Source organism: Lampetra planeri, chromosome 37 (assembly GCF_965212315.1).
Source record: "Lampetra planeri chromosome 37, kcLamPlan1.2.h2, whole genome shotgun sequence".
Taxonomy (NCBI): domain Eukaryota; kingdom Metazoa; phylum Chordata; class Hyperoartia; order Petromyzontiformes; family Petromyzontidae; genus Lampetra; species Lampetra planeri.
In genome coordinates this window covers 2,583,132-2,603,046 of record NC_136143.1, presented here as the reverse complement: position 1 = coordinate 2,603,046, position 19,915 = coordinate 2,583,132, and the positions used below count along the sequence as shown (strand labels likewise).

At 46.6% G+C, this 19,915-nt stretch overlaps 1 protein-coding gene across 16 annotated transcripts in view; it reads right to left on the bottom strand.

Annotated features, from left to right (window-relative positions):
• Positions 1-19,915, bottom strand: part of AUTS2 (activator of transcription and developmental regulator AUTS2) — a 263,193-nt gene that overhangs the window by 180,902 nt on the left and 62,376 nt on the right. Inside the window, exon 1 of one of the 16 annotated variants that reach the window (XM_078611713.1) lies at positions 17,455-17,848. The exons of the other annotated variants lie outside the window; for them this stretch is intronic. Within the exon in view, the coding sequence (XP_078467839.1) occupies positions 17,455-17,502 (48 nt within the window). The 5' untranslated portion in view covers positions 17,503-17,848. Of the gene's footprint in view, positions 1-17,454; positions 17,849-19,915 lie in introns of those variants that run through there. 16 annotated transcript variants of the gene reach the window in all.

Genomic DNA, 19,915 nt, shown 5'->3' with positions numbered 1-19,915 from the left:
CCCCTCCTTGCTGTGGGATGCGCGTCATGGCTTACAGAGCCCAGCAGCCTCCGTTGTGAGCCACCGCGGGGGGGGGGGGAAGCCCCTCTCCAAACACACTTGGTCGCAAAAGCATGTGCGCTGAGAAGGGTGAAAATATAAGTGTGTTTGGCAGCAAACCGTGCTCTCGTGCGGAACGCAACGCGGCCTGCCACAGTCAATAGAGACATTTAAACCCCGCAACGCGCGAGTCGCTGACCTCTGGGCAAACACACAAAGAAGACCCCTTTGGTACAAATGTAAAGAATGTACGAGAAAATACGAATGGCTAACGTGATCATTCATGGCCATGAAAGAAATACAACCGTGTAGATGTACCGTATTTAAAAGTAAAGTAAAATTATTATTTTATCAAGTGCACACTCAACCTATGAAATGTGTTAGCTACAGCCAAAGAAGCTCTTGTTAATTTATCACCCAGAGAAGTTATGCTAATTTATAATCTGCAAGTAAAAATTATGCCGCCGTGTAGATGCGTTTCAACATCACGAACGACACCGTGGGTTAAACGAGAATATCGTGACCACAAAAGGACTTGAAAGCAATGTAAAACACTCGGTAAAATCCGGCATAAATAATAATAAGCACCGAGGCAGTGGTGCTTTCTTGTTCAGAGCCCTGAGGCCGTGGTGGAAAACTTCATATGGCGGGGGCAAGTCTGTCCATAGGACAACCGCTCTCGGCTTCACATCAAAGTGGCACTCCGTTTCATTGACCCCGGAGAAGATGACGGGCTGAGTCCCCGCGTCTCCTCGGTGGACGTCCTCTGGGATGCGTTTGCCCACCTGATCCCGCTCCCTCGCACTCGACCATTTTCACCGTTACTCGGTTAGCCGCGAGTTTGGCGATGCCATTCGGTGGCTCTCGGTGGGTTCTCGTTGACGCCCACGAGCCTGGGATCGGGCATCAGATCCGGAAGTAAATATTTTCCATGTGCAGCGTGGCCGCTTTCTACACCGCACGGTCTGCTTCTCATGCGCAACAGGAACAAGACTTCGGAAAATCTGGTGACTTTCTTGAAAGCCAGACCCGATGGAAATATATGGAGTATTGTTGATGAGAAGCCAAAACCTGCAAGAACTCACGTCAAAGTGAGTAGAGGGTGCGCGCTAGGTTTCTATATGGTAAAATAAAGGAATCAATGTATTACCACATCAAGGTAATTTTTACTGAAATGAGCATTGACGCATTGTTTATCTCCTGTTTATAGCCCTGGAGTGTCAGTGGTGGAAATCCCAGATTCCGATGGTGGAAATGGGCCTATGCACAAGACAACCACTCTTGACTACCCCACAACGCGGTGCTGGTTTTATAAACCTCGGAAGAATGATGTGCTTAATCAGCTCTCTAACCAGGGTGTGAACTCGCAAGCATTTTCTCGAGTCACACGGCTGGATACTCTCTCGTCCTGTATGGCAGATGTTGTTTATGGGCTCTAACACTCTCTATATGGTGGGAGACGCTGTCATGAAACTATTGAAAAAAAACTATATAAACTGTGTTTATTTACCAGGTAAGGTCCACTGAGCTATATAGGTCTTTTTCAGGAGCAACCTGAATGATAGCTCAACGAAGCGGCTTATCATGTGGAAATGTATTGCAGCCCAATACTTTAAACGCGTTTCTAAAATGTGCAGGGAAAAACCGGAGGACCTGTAAAAAAATCCACGCGACCACGGGGAGAACGTGCAAACCCCAAATATACAGGTGTCACAGTCGAGATCGAACCCACCACCTCCTGTATACCAGGCGAGGCAGATAACATCTTGCCTGGGTTCGACAACTCTCAACTCCGGCCCTTGGCGTGTGGAGGTTGTAAGTTCTCCCCCTGTCCTGCATGGGTTTCATCTGGGTTCTCTGGTTTCCTCCCATAGCTAAGCAAACAAAAAAACACATCCAACGTGATTGCCATTGGCCAAACATCCCAATACTGAAAATGTACCTGCAAATTCCTCACCCGCGAAAACTTGCCAGGAACCACGTGAAAAAGAGTAGTCTTGAGACTCTGTGAGGCTTTCCCTGAGTAAACGTACGCAATCATGTTCAAAGTGCTGAATAACAAGTGGCGGGTAAAGGACGGCACGGCCGCTTGCGACAGTTACAAGCACAAGACACTGGTACTTACAGATCGCCCAGAAGCAAAAACTCACGCGGCGTTAGCACCGCGAACCGCAGGTACCGCGGCATGCAAGCGGAACGTCCAAGTGGATATCCATCTCGCCGTCACTACGAGCCGTGAATCAAGATAAACCGAGCCGCGCGTTCCACCCAGGCGGCAGCTGAAAGAAATAAGCGATAAAGCCATCGCCGCCGCCAGCAAGGAACGCACGTCGCGTGCGCGCGCCAGGCCCACAGCAGGCGCACGCACGTACATACACACACACACGGTACTCAGAATGGGAAACGCTCTCTTTCGAGTTTGCTTTAAGATAACATCGATTACTGCGCACAGCCCACTCGACGGCAAATATTTCACAGAAGAGCCTGTGACAACAGAAGAGAAAGCTCACGCTGCCAGGTTTCAAGTGAGCGACCGGCTCGGCATGAAGAGGCTCTGTATATTCACAGCGCCGGAAGGGGTCCAGATCAAGACCCCGCAGAAGTGACACCTCCTGCTGACGGAACATCACAGCTAAACCCCCCCCCCCCCTGTCCCTGTCTCCCCCAACAGTGCGACTGGGATTGGACAAACATCTCAATGCTGAAGAATCGCTCAATTGGGATATCGCACAGCAGCAACTTGGAACCCTGCTGTGCAAAACTTGGCAGAACCCTCTTGAAACAGTCTTGAAACTCGGTGAAGGCTTTCCTGGGTAAATATGCGGAATCGTCATGTTTGCGATCCCGCATTACACGACAGTAGATTGTGTAAATGGATTTGAAGCTATTTAAAATCATCCATAATATTAAACCAAGTAAGTAGGCTGGGCAGGACATGTCGCTAGCAGGGATGACGGATGAAGGTTGGAAATAAAAATGGAGTGGCAGCCAAGAATGCATCCGACAGGGCATCCACCAAGGAAATGGAGAAATGAATTCAGTGTGCGTGCAGGTGCCAGGTGGATTTATGCCTCGCAGGAGCATGAGAGGTGATGGCGGTTTGGGGAGGCCTTCATTCAGCAGCGGATTGATCATGGCTGACGATGACAATAATAATTGCATTGTGTACCAGATGGCACACTTAAACGTGAAGGGGAAGCACTGGCAGTTATGACGCTGCACGTAACGCAATGCCAACATGCAACTACCCAACACCCATGCCAACAAAATGTTCTGCATCAAGGGATTATCAAGGTTAAAATATTTTGATTCATAGATTAAACGATGCTGTCTGTATGTGCGTCCACGTACAGCGCAGACAGCCGGCCGGGCCACCTGACGCAGGTGGGTAACCGGCCGAGCTGAGCGAGAGGCAGCCGAGAGCGGCGCGCCCGCTCGGTCACGACGCGCTTCGCAAGCGGGCACTGCCGCCGGTCCAGGGCCATTCTGAGGGTTGCCGACAACGCCCACGTACGTGGCCACGCACACAATTGTGAGTCACCAAGAGCGGTGTTTTATGGTTCAATATATTATTCCACGCGCCGATGGTTCCTTGGGCAATTCGCCACGCAAGTGCACGTTCTCAGACTATGAACCTCAGCACAGAGCTGGCGAGCCGCGAGCACTCTTGTCGCTACTGCCACGCTCGTGTTGTGCTGTTCCAGAGAACTTCACTCGTCTCAATCGATTCCTCCTCTGTGTGCGAGGGCTCGGTTTCTACCAGGCACCGACTGTTTCATCTCATCAACCACACTGCGTCCAACCACCACTGCAGGTCACAGCTAATACTCATGTTAATAATCTAAATCTAAGTCTCTGAGTGACTGGCACAGGATGGAGTTCAACTATACCGAATCGGAGCGTGTCGGTGACCAAAGTATGAATAATCCTCACCGTTAAGTTTTCGCAGTAGGGGGCGATGATTGCTGTGTGTAAGCCCAGTTGAGTAATTTGCTGGTACATTTCTAGCAATTGGGATGTTTGGCCAATACCAGTTACACTGTGAATTATTTGTATCTATGGGAGGAAACCAAAGAACCCGGAGGAAACCCAAGCAGAACAGGACAGAACATACAAACTCCACGGAGTTGGGAATCGAACACAGGGACTTCTCGCTGTGGGGGCCAGAGGATTACTGCTGCGCCACCCTGCCGCCCCCACGACGGGACATTTGAGATCGGCCGCGTGGAAATGGTAACGCAGAGGTACATCGCACTGGCGGAGAACGTGCCAAACATGATTATGAGCCACAACAGAGGCTCAAATGATCATAATGAAAAGTATTAGAAAGTGTTTGTTTGCTCTCGTGTTTCTCACCGGGGCTCATTAAGCTACCACCAGGGCGGCTGCCCCGCCACAGCAAGGTTAATGGGCACTCTCATTACACTTCACAGGCCGTGATGAAGTGCCGCCTCAGTGGTTCAGGTATTTGTCTCAACAACCTTTCAGACAATGAAATTCTATATTTTTTTTAGTCGACAAGCTCTCCGTTAATAGTCCCTTTTAAATACGGTATACCACTGCACCGCACATCAAAGTACACTTTTACAAGTACCGTATGGTAATGAGAACTTTGAGAATCCTTAATCAAACGGCATGCGCTTTTAAGCGGAATTGCAGTTCACCGAGCTCCTAATTATCGGTAGCGAGGGCACCGTTTTTTTTTTTTAACCCACGAGCAAGAGAAGTCATGCACTCGCAATCAGAAAAATGGTTAACCTCAAAGACCAATGTACGTCAACATTGGCTGTGAAACCGCACACGATTCGATTTCTTATCTGACTGTAACGGGGGAGGGGGGGGCGGAGCTGCGTTTAACACCCAGAGCGGCGTGGCGGAGGGACAGCTTCCTTGAGCCAGCCGTCAGCCGTCCCTTGGGGCTTTGCCGACAGGTCACCTCAATTCTCTCTTTGCTTCCTCCCTCGCACTGCTGCTCCACGTTGGAATTCCCTCCTCCCATCGTCGATTTCCCTTTCGCAATCTCTTACAATAACCTTGCTCTGTTACAACTTTGATCCTACTTTTTGTTGCTGGCTCCTAGACGTTTTGGGCCCTTTTTGGAGCTGTGCTCAGCAACTGCGTTTACAGAAAACTAAAATAGTGCCAAGTAGAATAGAATGCTACCCCTACACATTGCATTGGTGTGGACACATCAGTAGGGACAATAAACCATTCATTACATTCCATGCCCTACACTTAAAGAAACACGTGGTCGAGTTAAAACCAGAAATGCCTTAAGAGGTTTTTTTTCCATTTGGATAAAATGAAAAAGATAAACATTTGTAGTTCATGACATTGTAATTCACGTTTTTTGTAATGGAAATGTCAGGAATGAACCTGCCACGCGAGAGAGTAGTCATATTCTCTATACGTAGATATATTCTCAAAATATCCATATCCACATGCTGTAGCCAGGTGATAACAAACGAGCGAGTGAAATGTCGCTACCGCTGTGTGAACTGGAGCACTTTGTGTACGCCGCCACTGGACTCGCGACATGAAACTACATTAGTCAACGCAATCATTGGGGGGGCTGGGAGATGACTGTAAAAAAAAAAACAGCCCTACTCTGTTTGTAACGCTAGCGATCGATATATTGCAAATACAAAAGAATAAAATGTTATAAGTAATGTATATTAATATGAATAGAACTTGTAACAAAGCACACAACAAATATTACATTCACTGGCATAAGCTGGATATGAACCTTATGGCGGGACCCCGGGGTCCCGAATCAACGAAAGTAAAAATCCTAATTAATTTACTTATTTTTGCCGACTCCGTCCCACCGCGCACATAAACGCCGCGACCCACTTGGCGCGCATCATTCTGTTGTCATGTCGTGTCCAAGCGGAGCAAGGATGGGTATGCGCAGGATCACAAGTCTTATCCCAAGCTGCTCAAACTGCCTACACGAACTATATTTGTCATCACGGTATGCATAACACAGTGAAACTGCTCTCTTATCCTTTGGTTCTTTCGGTAAAGTCACGTATAAAGATAAAATAATAAATTAAATTAAATACTAGCATACGACGTTTCGATTGCAACACAAGCAATCATCATCAGGTATAACTTAAAGTGAAACACAAATCTAGTATACTTAGAAATGTAATGTAATACAACAGAGAGTTGGATAACATAACAGTCAACACCCTATCTGGTTGATTACGTTCTTCCTGAGAATGCTAAATTTGAGAGAGAGATTAAACACAGAACCAGAAACATAGACAGACATATAAGCAGACAGATATCACAGAGATACATAGAGAGAGAGCAAACATAGGCACAAAGAGAAACTACGCCTCTGTGTCGAGGGCGGGGAGAGAGGGAGGGGTTAGAAAAATTAGCATGTCCATGAGTGGAAACGGTGAGTGGAAAGGTGTAAAAAGCTTGAGAGAGGGGGGCAGGGGCGGAGAGAGAGGGGTTAGAGAAATTATCATGTCAATGAGTAGCACGATGAGTGGTACGGTACGAAAGCTTGAAAAAATTAGGAGGCAGGGAGAGAGACACACTAAATTAACTAACCTAGCAAAAATTTCGAAATGTAATGGAATGCAACACAGAGGGTCGGTCAACACACAATTAACGCATAGCCTGGTTGATTACGTTCTTCCAAAGATTGCTAAATTAAGTGTGAAATTAAAAAAACACAGACACGAAGACCGATACACAAGCAGAGAGAGACAACGAAAAAACCCAGAGAGAGAGAGAGAGAAAAAACAAACTTTAAACTTCCGAAAGAACCAAAGAATAATTCCTGCAGTCACGAAAGCTCCAAATTATGCTCTCTTATCTTCATTATTATTTGTGACCTACCAATGTCTGTAGCCAGGATCAATCGATGACAATCCTATTACCTGCAGATATTTAACAGATGAGATGCGTTGCACCGTTACTTCCTCCTGTTAATACTTCTTTTGTCCGTATGCATCTGTGCAAATAGGTTTTTTTTGCGGTTAAGCCGTAGTCCCCACATACCGCTCTCGTATCAATGCGGATAAGAGGAGCGGCAACCCACTACACTGTAGAGTAACATTGGTATAAACGCTTGTTACAATATGAACAACGGATTGAAAACACGTACTATTTCATGTACTTTTGATTTAAAACTTTCGTGACTGCAGGGATTCATATTCTTGGTTTTTTTCGTTAAAGTCACGTACAAGAGAAATAATAAAATAATAAAAATATTAAACAATAAAATTCTCACGACGTTTCGACTGCAACACAAGCAATCATCATCATGTGTGAAATCCACAGCAAGAACATTTTCTTGCTGTGGTAGAATATTTTTATTATTTTATTATTTCCCTTCTACGTGACTTTACCGAAAGAACCAAGAATATGTTATGTACTGTTTACAAAGTGTGTTCATAAATCCACACGAGGGGTGTAAATATTTTTTTCGATAGTGTATTTAAATAGAGGTACTGCAGGTAAGTAGTTTTCAGTTTTAATGGCATAGTTTAACAAGACAACACTTGCCACCATCCTTCAAAACCATTGGTGAAAAAGAGCAAAGTTTTTGTTTACATTATTTCTAATATGTTTATGCGAGAGCCGGCTTATGGGACCCCGGGATTCCGCCATGAGGTTCATATAGTACATGTGTTTCTAATAATATTACGCAGCATATGGTTACTGGTCCTTATCAATCCATTGCTGAATGAAGGCCTCCCCATGGGAGGTTGTATGGCCACTTGTCACCACGCTGTAGTCAGTGCCGGTTGATATGGGGGGGGGGGGGGGGACTCAGGACCACTTCAGATGAATCGCACCACTGATGCTAGCTGTGCCGGAAGAGCATCGTAACGAATTAATCACATGGGCCATTCTCATTGACCGCAATTGGAAGAAGAAAAGAAAAACCCCGATTTGATTCAGGAGTCGAATCGCCATCCATGACCGTCAGGGGTGTGGCTGACAGTCCTCTCCTGATGTAGGACACTGCGTGCTAGCGTCACGGTCCAAATTTGGCCAGATTTGAAAATTATGCGCAAATTACTCAATTGGGTTTACACGTACCAATTCATCATCAGCCCCTACTGCCAGCAGAATCGCGCCCGCTCGCAGACCAGGTGCCGAGTCACCTTATGTCGCACAGGGTTAGGCTGCCACTTGGGGTGCCCTTTCAATGCGCTCAGAAGAGATCCGAGTCGCGGACTGCATGCGAAGCACCCTGTGACGCCCTGGCAAAAAGGAGGGCGGCTTTACCAGAAACGATTAAATTACACTGGTCAACACACTTTTCCTGGCATAAGGTATTTCAACGGTTTTAAGGTAATTTTGGGGTGCTGATTCCAAATCTGACATCAGTTTTTGTTGATCACATCAGGTTTTTGAGATATCAAATATTGCATTTTCAATCAAAACTGCAGAAGAAAAATATTAAATAAATGTGGATATCTACATAAAATTATATTATAAACACACTATCCTAAAAATACAGCACCATATTTTAACACTAAAGCAGTCACTGACTCGCAACAACTTGCAATCATAAGTGACAGAGTTAATTTCGGGTAAAATCAATGAAAATGGGGTATGCCGATAGCATAAAAATGAGATGTGCTAGAGCAAATCTGAGATCAGATTTGGAATCGGCACCCTGAAATTAGTCTAGAACAGCTGCAAGAGTCCAGGTCCGAATTTTTATTTATTTTTTTGTTGACCAGTGTTAGCATTAACTCTGGCAGGCTGTGGCTGGCGAGCCTCCGCTGGTGTGGCTGTGGGCAGGCTGTGGCTGGCCAGTCTCCTCCGCTCGTGTGGCTGTTGTTGTCAGGCCGTGCCAGTCTATGGCGCTGGGTTATTTCACCGCTCGCATTATTCCATCAAACAAAAGAGCTCTGCACTCGGATGCTTGAGAGCCTCTGGAGTGGAAGCAGATTGCTTGCGGCTGTTGATTTCGACAGATGTTCTGCCAGAGGCAATCGCGGCTCCCACGCCGACAGTAAAACCATCTCTATTGGTTTTACGTGCCACACCGCCGCCGCGTGTTTACGCTCCCAGTATAATTGAGTAAACTGTTTACTCACTCCCTTCGTCGGTAATACGCTTCTTGGGAATATGAGCAGTGTGCTGCACATATTAAGTTAAAACATTTTTGTTTGTTCATATTAAATCTGCAATGTTGTTTCCGCTAATCTTAAAACTGACGTTTGACGTGCGCAAAAACGCCGTGCAATGTGGCAATGTGTGAAGCTGCTGCAACATAACAAACGCTACCGTGCTACACGCATGCCGATTCTGTCACGCTGCATCGTCGCCGCCGCCGTCTTCAACCGTGGTCGATCCACTGCTGGAGAACGGCCTCCCCAAGCCGCAACCACCACCTCTCAGGATGTTGTGGTGCAACAATTTTGGACACGTTTGCAAACAAGATGTTGCGCAAGCATGGGATTTCCTGGGTGATATATTTCATAACAATCCATCCAAATGAAATAGTTCATCAAAATGGACTATTTCATCGCTCTATCTCCCCAGAGGTCATCCTCTCAGACACATTCCACTCCTTGGCTGCAACTCTGTTATTATTCTTGGACATCATTCATCAACCCTTGTAGCAATGACAAGTGCTCACCATGTCCACTCACTTATTTAATCACGTGGATGATGCCATTAACCTGCGAGTGTTCAATAAACTTCGGCTTCTCAGTGTAATTCCCAGAGTCAACCTCTCCACGCTTCTCACGCTGCACGTACAGGCGTAAACATTAATGCGACCTACTGATGTTGTCTGTCAAATCCCTTCCCCATCCATAATGAAGCCGGCAAAAGCTTGATTAAAAATAGCTGTGCACGATGGGCGAACAGCACTAGGATCAGCAGCACATCTTAGCCTGAATATGCACACAACTGCCCAGGGTGAATCTGTTTCAGAACTACGCTCCTCTCTGCATCAAACGCCTCTCGAGATTCTGGGCCAACTGCGTTAATAACTACCACCTATTCATGACGGGCCAGGTGGCTCAGTGATAGAGCGGGCGGACGGGGCGGGCGAGCGTGTTGTTGTGACCTGCTGTGTGGTGGCTAAGTGCAGTGTTAATGAGGCCTGGTATCGTAACGCGGGAGCCTCCTGAGAGAGAGGAGTGCCGGCTAAACGTGGACGGTCTTCATTGTGTCCACGAGGGCTCTCCGTGTAAAGTAATTCTATCCGGCCCGGTGGTGGCTAAGCGGTGGAGTGGGTGGCTCGCAATCACAAGGTTGCAAGTTCAAATCCTGGTTGGGGGCGGCTCAGCCCATCATCCCTCTGTGGTCAATACAATGAGTACCGCTTTGTGGGGAAGTCACCAGTGGTTATCCTATAAGTAGACTCCCCCCCCCCCCGCCATAGGAACGTAGAATTTACACCACCGGATCAGTGCTGAAAAGGAGATGAGCAATGCCTTAATGCTCATTTGAGCCGCTTTCACATTTTAACAATTTGTTCAAAATTATAATGAAGACATGACTAGCTACATAACTGCCGTTTCCAGCCTTAATGCGAGTAACATCAACGATATCTTCACGATAACACCTCGCAAGATGTGCTCTTAAACAAACAACATTTTTTTTAGATAAATGCAGTGACAACATGATTGTTATGTCGTGCAAGTGGCTCAAGTGCATCGCAAGGTGCCTTGTTAACCATGGGTTGTCGAATTGGGCACTGCTTCCTTCAACGTCTCGGGCGAGCTGTTCGAGTGCGCGCGATGCCCTCTCTGGTTGGCTGCTTGGTCGCGGTGACGTCACGCCCTGCCACCAATCGGCGCGTGCGACGGGACTCATTAACATAATTTCTATACTTGGCACCATCGCACAGTTTTCAAGTTTCATTTATTAGGTACTAGCTGTACAACCCGGCTTCGCCCGGGACTTGGATCCACCACGCCCGGCCGCCTTTGTCTCCCCAGTGGCGATGTTCACACACCACAGCAGTTACTCGTTTGAGGCTGAGTCGACCTAGGGGAGGCCCAGGAGCGGTTAAAATAATCGTCACCGGTGGTGGCCGTGAGCGGAAATCGAACTCGGGTCGCTGGGTTCGTAGCGCAGCGCGCTAACCACTACACTACAATGCGTTACACTTCCACGTGCGCGGGTCACGTGACAGATTTGACGTCACAGCTCACTTGGCGTGCAAAAAATCTATGCATTATTGAGCTCCCCTCCCCCCCCAAAATACAAAAGTGTATTTTTATAATGTTTGCATGATGTACAGTCTGGAAAGTACCCACATGGCAAATTTTAAGTTTGTTGCATGTCAGGAAATACGCTAAACATTTTGAACAGACACACAATCACAAATTTCCCTTTTTTTATATATATAGATAGCCCTGTGAGCCATGCGGCTATTGAGTCGGGTGCAACCGCAACAAACAAAACATGAACAGAGAACATCTTAAAGCAGCTGAGCCGCTACCTTCCCTATAAATTACCTGTAAACGTGAAGCTATAAACTTCCGATAATAAATTTAAGGTGAGACACCCTATCCATGCATTAATCAATATTCCCGTGCTACAAAATTCGACATTATTTGCAACTCACCGTCAGAACACTTCACGCCCAGTTCCTGAGGCTCGTTCATTATTAGTCCAACCGATTGTAAGTCGACACACTCACTGGACAAAAGCCTCACGTCAACACGGAGTTAACAAATTCCGTGACATTTTTTTAAAATTAAAACTTGTAAGCGCCTATTCGTACTGGCGAAACGAACCGCCGAACTATTCGGTGTGTGTACACGAGCGTGTGTATGCGTTTTGTGTATATATGTGTGTGTGTCAGGAGCGGTAGTATAGTGGTTAGCGCACTACACTACAAACCCCGGCCACCCCAGTTCGATTCCCTCTCACGCCCAACCCCAGTGACGATCATCAGAACCGCTCCTGGGCCTCCCCGAGGTCGTCTCGGCGTAAAATGAGTACCTGGTGTGTAGGCAGACAAAGGCGGTCGGGCCTGGGTGGCTGGCCACCCACCGTCTCGTGTGCCGTGTCGGCCTCCCCATAGGTGCTCGCTAGCTGCACTTGCCTCCAACAGTCTGTTAAGACTATACGGGGATCTTCGGTTGTGCTGCGTTAAAAACCTGCCCAGTTCCATTCCCGCACATGGCCACCACCAGTTGCGATTATCTGAACCGGTCTTGGGCCTCCCCTAGATCGACTCAGCGATGTTGCTGCTGTGTGTAATCCAAATTGACTAATTTGCAGGTAATTTTTCAGAACTGGGATATTTGGGCCAATACCAATTACATTGTGTTTTTACACGCTTTTATTTAACTCACTCTGTCTGTTGTTGTTGTCGTATCCTCAAATATTGTAACTCAATTTTAACCCACTTCCCAATGTGGTATCGACTGCAAATTTGGTATACTTATGTCATACTGATGACAATACTATATTCTATCAAAATTTGTTTTTTAAACAATCTTTTTTATATGTTATGTTTTGGCTTGGGTCTAATTGTCCACGCTCAACTGACGTTGGCTGTAAATCAACACGGCCTCTTACGTTATGGCAAGCTTTGCGGCCACTTCCTGGAGTCGTTTTTATATTTAAATATTACTTGTTTTTTTGCTGTGGAAGGAAACAGGAGAAGCTGGAAGAAACCCACTGCAGAACAGGAGATAAAACATACTGCACACAGACAGGCACACGAGCCAGGATCGAACCCAGGGACTTCTTGCTTTAAAACACCGGTATTACCACTGATGTGACCACTGCACCACGCATCCAAATCTCCCTATACAAGTCAAATGCACGTGTTTCCAGAACCTTACAAACATCAACAAATAACAAACGTTATTTGGTAGGGGTCTCTAATCTGTACAGCGCACATGCACAGCCCTCTTCAAACTAATCAATGGCTGTGGTCACAGCACAGTGGACTGATAGCAGTGGCATGGCTTCGACTCCGAAGACCCTTCATCGCAGTGTCCATCCTGCTGCTAAAGTAACGCGTAACACACAATCATCATTGGTGCCGCTGTGCAGAATATACGAAACAAAATAAACACGCAGGCAGCACGCCTCCTCCCCATGTCCGTCTCTCCACAAAAAAAATACAAGAATACAATTTTTAACACGTGCCATCTGACACGCGGCCTTCTGTGAGCGCATAATTTCAGCAGCGTTGGTGGTTCAAGCAAGCCTAACTCTGCTGATGACACACCGACTGTTGAAACCGGTGGTGGCTATGCACGTGTGTCATCCAGCACAGTGGAGGCAGGGATGTGCAATACCCTGGCTCGCCAGGAAGAATGCAGCACACAAAAGTGTGGACTGATGTCGTCTATCCCTTCTTAAGCTTCGCATATAGAGAACTGCAGAGCAATTCGTGGCGCTGGCTCTTCCGCCTGGCAGACTTCCAGCTTGGTCTGTGGTTCCTACTCAGCGATTGTGAGAAGCAATTTGCATGAACGACGCTATATAAAACTAACCATTAGATTTTTTTTTAGATACACTTTGCCTGTGTTAAAACCAAGGCAGCTGAAACAATGCGCTCGTAAAGGGCCGTGCGGCTGATAAGATATGTGTTGTTCACGTAGAGGGACAGGTATGGGAAGGAGAATGTGGCGTGCGCATTGTCCGCTTATTTCTTCTGGATGGAACCATTTCAAAAGAGCCACACGGTCCTCGTGACTCCCGCAATAGGTGGCCCGCTTCGGTGCTTAATTCAAGCACCGAGTTTACTCGCTGCTTCTGTACATTTTGCTTTTCTTCAGCAACATTTGTTTTACAGCCTTGAAAATACATTTGTCAAGATGTGTTCTGAAAGGCATCCAAGCGCTGCGCGTAAACGGAGCCACGTGCGCTCGACTGTGAGCAGCCAAGCGGGGGATGGGGGAGAGATCATTATTTCATCCTGGCTCACAACATCGGCCTTTGAAGCCAAAGTGCCGCTGTACAGATGCCAGGGTGTCCTGGCGTTGCAATAATTAATGCCGTGCTGCCAAGGCACTGTCACTGTGATTCATAACGCAATGAACAGAACCCAGAAACTGCCCGCCGGTGGCCGGTAGCAGTAACCTGCTCCGGTCAACAAATCGGCACGCTGCAAAGACAAATGAACGCACGACGGGGACAGGGATCCACACGTTGGCCTGCCACGAAGCGCTCAACATCAACTGCAACCCGGTACTGCAACGGATGTGGCACGACAGCTCCCATGAGCATGCCTGGCTACGTACGGTGCAAAATAAGTTCGAGAATATGAGTAACAAAATAAATAAGCAGACTATTCGCTTCCTTCACACGTCTGTCTCTCCACATTAAATATTTGTAAAAATACTTTCCAGCAGCCAAAAAGCCCTTTGAGAGGGATGTTTTTCATCAGCATTGGTTTAATGCAAACCATTTTTATCATTATTATTCCGCTTGTTTACCCAGAAAAGCTGAGTCTCAAGATACTTTTTCAGGAGGGTCGTCGCCAAGTTTTTGAAGTCGGGGGGCGATGTTGCTCCATCTGATCCCAGCTGAGTAATTATCAAGTAATCTTTCAGCATCGGGATGTTTTGCCAATTACCAGTTACATTGTGTTTTGTTTATTAGAGGAGGAAAAGCCATACAAGCTGGAGGAAAGTCATCCAGACTAGGGGGACAGCTCACAAACCCAACAACAATCAGCGCCCGGGACGGGTATTGAACCCAGGTCCTTCTTGCTGTGAGGAGCAAATGTTTCCACTGCTCCACAATGCCACCTAACTCTTGACAGGTTTCAGCATTCAGTCTCTTATCAGCAGTCAGGCTTGGATGACTGGAAGAGAAGTTTAACATGACCTCTCAACAAGATGACATGCCAAGGATAGCCACCCCACTCTCATTAACGGATGGTAAGTTCTTCTTGGTTCTTTCGGTAAAGTCATGTAGAAGGGAAATAATAAAAAAATAAAAATAAAACATAAGAAAATAACATTTTCACGACGTTTCGGCCACAACGCAAGCAGCCGTCCTCAGGTGAAGACACTGTCTTTCTGACAGACCTGTTCTTCACCTGAGGACGGCTGCTTGCGTTGTGGCCGAAACGTCGTGAAAATTGTATTTTATTGTTTAATTTTTATTATTTTATTATTTCCCTTCTACGTGACTTTATCGAAAGAACCAAGAAGATGAATCCCTGCAGTCACGAAAGCTTTAAATTGAAAGGATGGTAAGTTACGTAATGTATTTTTATAACAGAATGGTCTACGACTGTTTATTGGTTCGCTCTGGTATATATCAAGAATTATTTTACAAGGTTTCATGCTGTAACGACCCTGATTAATCTGTTTATGTTATTTGCAGAATAAACCCATTAAAGCTTTTATAACACACGAAAAAAACATATTAGCAATTATGTAAGTGCTTAACCTGTGCTGGGGCCATGACAAACGATGTGTTATTTTATTCCATCGCTGGTATTTGCACAAAAATGAATCCTATAATTAATGCACGAGCAAGATTATATCGCCTAATTTTACAATTCAACCAAGCGCTCCCGTGCGATGGAACACTGCGGCACACAGGCACAAAATAATCATTCGTGCGATTGTGGAGAAACTACGTAAGAAAAAAACGTGCGGTCAATAATGTCGCCTGCACAAATCGATCACTAACAGAGGTTTTTGGTTCAAATTTCGTAAATATAAACGAGTCGTTAAACCCGACACCACCCGACACAGCCAATTATTAAGGTTTGTCACGTAAACAAAAGATGCCAATTCTTTACTAGCTCAGCACATCGGTGTGTTGCAGAGCAAACCCACAACATTTACAATTTGCAACCCAAAAACCTCTATTATGGATAATATTGGTGTTAAACTGACATCTATCCCTCCATGTATATACAAATTTTATTTTGTACACATTCCATGGGCTGCACGGCTTTCTGGGAGTGCATCATTTAAGCAGCAGTGGCTCAACAAGAAAACTCTGAACACGTTTTGACATTCCGTATCTCATCAGCAGCCCTGAGCCAATGCTGGTGAACTGTCAGATGTTTATAGGCAAGGACCCTCTCTGTTCGACGTGGGTCCTAGTGTCATGCAAAACTCTAAAATACACAAGACAAAGTGATCATTAGCGATATGGGAAATATAAATAACAAAATATATAAGCATACTTCTTACATCTAATAACTCGACACATACTTTCTAGAAATCCCACAAATATCTACTATTTAAGCCATGTAACTCTATGCAAAGAAACACAGAGAGATGTGTGCTTGGGATCACATTGGCAGAGAAACATCATCAGGTTAATGACATCGTGCAAACTATTAGAATGGAACGAGTCTGAGTGAACGTTCACCCAGGAGAGATGGAGCAATGAGATCAGCTAAAGTGCTGGATGGATTTTTGTATTGCAGCATCGTGAGAGGTGGCGGCGCCGGTTTGGGGAGGCCTTCATCTAGCAGTTGATTGACCATGGTAGATGATGATGATGGTGATGACGATCATTAAAATAATTAAATGGGTATTACAACAATCATCTCTTTCCGGGAACGTGATGCCTTCGCGAGCCTTTGGTGTTTCGCTGCACAACGTTGACGATGAAGGTGAATTATTCCCGTACTTGTTCGCATAATGTTTCAATATGGGCAAGAAGCGTGGCATTGACATTCCAGGCCACTTTTATCCATTTAAGAGGACGCATATTTGTTCAAATTGAAATCATCTGCACAAACTCCCAACGCCACTTGAAGTGGTTCTCTAACCCCACTGTGGCCACAACACGTTTCCAAAATTAATGGAAACGTGTAAAATGCTCTTGATGAAAATCAGATTTTTGTTGTACATCATTTTCATGTGACAGAATACGTATGTCGAGGGTTATAGATCAATATAATATTAAAAATCAAATAGATAAACTGACAATATGCCGCCTTCACGTATTTTTTTTTACACAATCTATCTGCTAAACGGCTTTCCGAGAAATATTTATTTCACAGCATTGGTCTCATAAAAGCAAACGCTGTACCAGTTTCGACATGCAGTGTCTCATGAGCAGATATAGGCTTGCTGAATGCAATGCTGAACTGCCAAGTGTTTATAGGCAAGGACCCTTTCTGTTAGATATGGGTCCTATCGAACACAGACCAAACCCAGACATGTTTCTCAGTCAAGCCCACCAAAACTGCGAAGTGTACCACAATCAAGTTCGACACAGCAATACCGGTACCAGGTCTCCGTACAAATTCATTACTGACACCAAAACACAGACGTAAATTTTCTGGACTGCCTGGGTTATATACCTGCACGGGTTGCAAACTGTACTTGGCATTAACAACTATCTACGCAGAGAAAAAAACCACGTCGAGTTTTTTGCGAACAAAGTATCCATAATATCAAAGGAACCTTGAATTTGCAGAAATACGATTCAAGAAAGTTCGTGCCAGATTTACAAGTGAAGCCGACTGACCTTCTCCACGTACTTGAACTTCACGTAGAACCAGCTAGATTTGATCATCTTGCCTTCACAGCCTCGCGTTCTCACAACGTCCGCCGTGCGCTCTGAAGCCAAAACGGATTCCAAGCACCACGCCTGGTCGTGCACGCAGCCGCCGAGCGAGGAATTTGCGAGGATCTTCGTAATCGTTACTAACACGGTCTTAAATGCGCAGTAATCCTCCTGAGACACTACGAGCGATGGCTACACGAGCAGAGCAAACACACCTCGCACGCTCGCACCTCGTCTCCTCGCACACTACTCGCAAATGCGGCCAACGTGAGCGACGCGCAGGATGGCAGCTCGCACGCGAACACGGCACAGGCGAACTTGCAAGAAAGAGAATCTCCACGTAATTGCGCCCGGCTGTGCCGAGTTCAGCCACCACATGTCGCTTGGCAGCAGCAGCAGCAGGCTGGATCAACCCACGCTCCTCCCACAGCCGCCTCCAGCCACTGAGCCACAGATGAAGCCCTCACTATGGGGCGTCCCCACGGTGGCCGCCTTGTGGCAACAGAGGCCATAGGCACGTGCCACTCAATTGAGCAACCAGGCCGCAGCCACCAACAGCCATTCATACTGCAGAGCACAGAGCACCCACACTGCATCCATTATAAACACGCTCGTGTGCGATGGCCTTGATCGCAGCATTAAGAGGAAAGCTTTCTGAATGTAGATTATTAATATATATTGTTACAGAACCTCCAGGAAAATACAATCAGCTTTGACTTTACAATAGCAGTAAGACGCCACAGCTTACAAATGGATATTCCTTTGGTCAGAGTAAAGGTGCCGCCCTGAAATTGCTTGTTCACTCCGCTGTTGGTGGAATGGCCTCGCTCGTGGGAACCCGAGAGGGCATTTGCTCGACACTTCCAAGTTGACTAGAATAGTCAGAGGAGGTGGTGGGCGTATCCACATATTGCCACAGCACACGCGACGTTCTAATTGACAATCTGAGGATTTAAAAAACCTTGTTTCAGCTGCCGTGCCAGAAGATGGCAACGAACGGCGACCTCTGAAGTCCAGTGCGCTCGCGCTACTGCGGCAGCTCCCTTTCCCTGAGTAACACTGGGCAGTGCATTACGAGTGGAGGCGAATGAAGGCGCACAGAAAGTTCCAACGTCTACGCTTGAAATTTTCATCAAAATAGCAAATGAACAAATACACGAGCCTGGCCTCGGACGCATAACCTCACTGGCGCTGGCCCACAGCAAATGAGTGCATTTGTAGGGGGCCTTTGTGACTGTGACTGACAGATTGAAATAATCTTCCTGTCTGGCCGGGGGCAGCAGTGAGCGCGAGTCCCATGAGACTGCTCAGCCAACTGTAGCAGCCTCAGCCCTGCGGCCTGACTTTATGCACTTGGCACTCAAGATCCCACTTCACCTCCATATAGATTCTTACTTATTCTCACCATTATGCTTGTTTAACGCCCGGAGAGTCTCAAAGAGGCTCCATCGCAGGAGAGTCCGGCCACATTTTCACCTTAGAGGGAGACGATTGTAATTTGACAAATAATTTGACCGGCAAACAATGGCCTACTCATCGTTGAATGGCACGAAGGAATCTCTTAACATCCACCGCGAGCAAAGCGGACAGCGAGTAGTCTTTTATGGTTGACGCACACCGCGATGTCACCCGGGGCGACGTGCGGAATCAAACCGTGGAGCCCTACAACGAGTGGTGAGCGTGCTACCGCCGGGCCGTGCCACCGCTGTGCTGCAGCGGCCGTGCGGTAGGCCCATGGAAATCCCCGACTGCTCAATCCCACAAACGCCGGCGTGCGTCAGAACGGAAACCGACAGCGAAGGTCCACAGATCAAGACAGAGATAATGTACGTTTTGAATAACTTTAAATGTAAAACCGTTCGACGCTGTATGCATTACCGAGTGTATAATAGCTTTCGTGTTATAACAGTTTGGCATTTATTTGGCAGCAAGGCGGTGGGCGGTTATATGCATACACTGTACTGACAATCATAGGTTGAGTGAGCCGTCCACCTTTTAAAAGGGAGGGGAGTAGATCCTTCCACATGCATTGAACTAGGGCCGCCACCTTTTCCACTGAAAACTAAACCTCGATATCCCTGAAGGCCTATCATTACCACTGTGCAGTGTACCGTAATGAAGTTCAGCACAATAACGGTACCAGACCTCGGTACAAACCAATTCCTGCTGCCACCCGAACAGAGATGCCCACTCGTGTCTGTACCAGGTCAAACCGGGACAGGTGGCAAACCCTGCTTCTAACCTGTGCCGTGTCCTCCACTCTCCCGTTAACATTTGCACTCATCTGCTTCGATTCCCTTGCACCGTCTTTTCTCGTGGCCATACCTCCACACACGAACAAGAATAGCTCTCCCAGACGCTGCGACTACTTCATCCACACGATGTTCAACCAGCACAATACAGCTCAAAACACTCTCCGCTT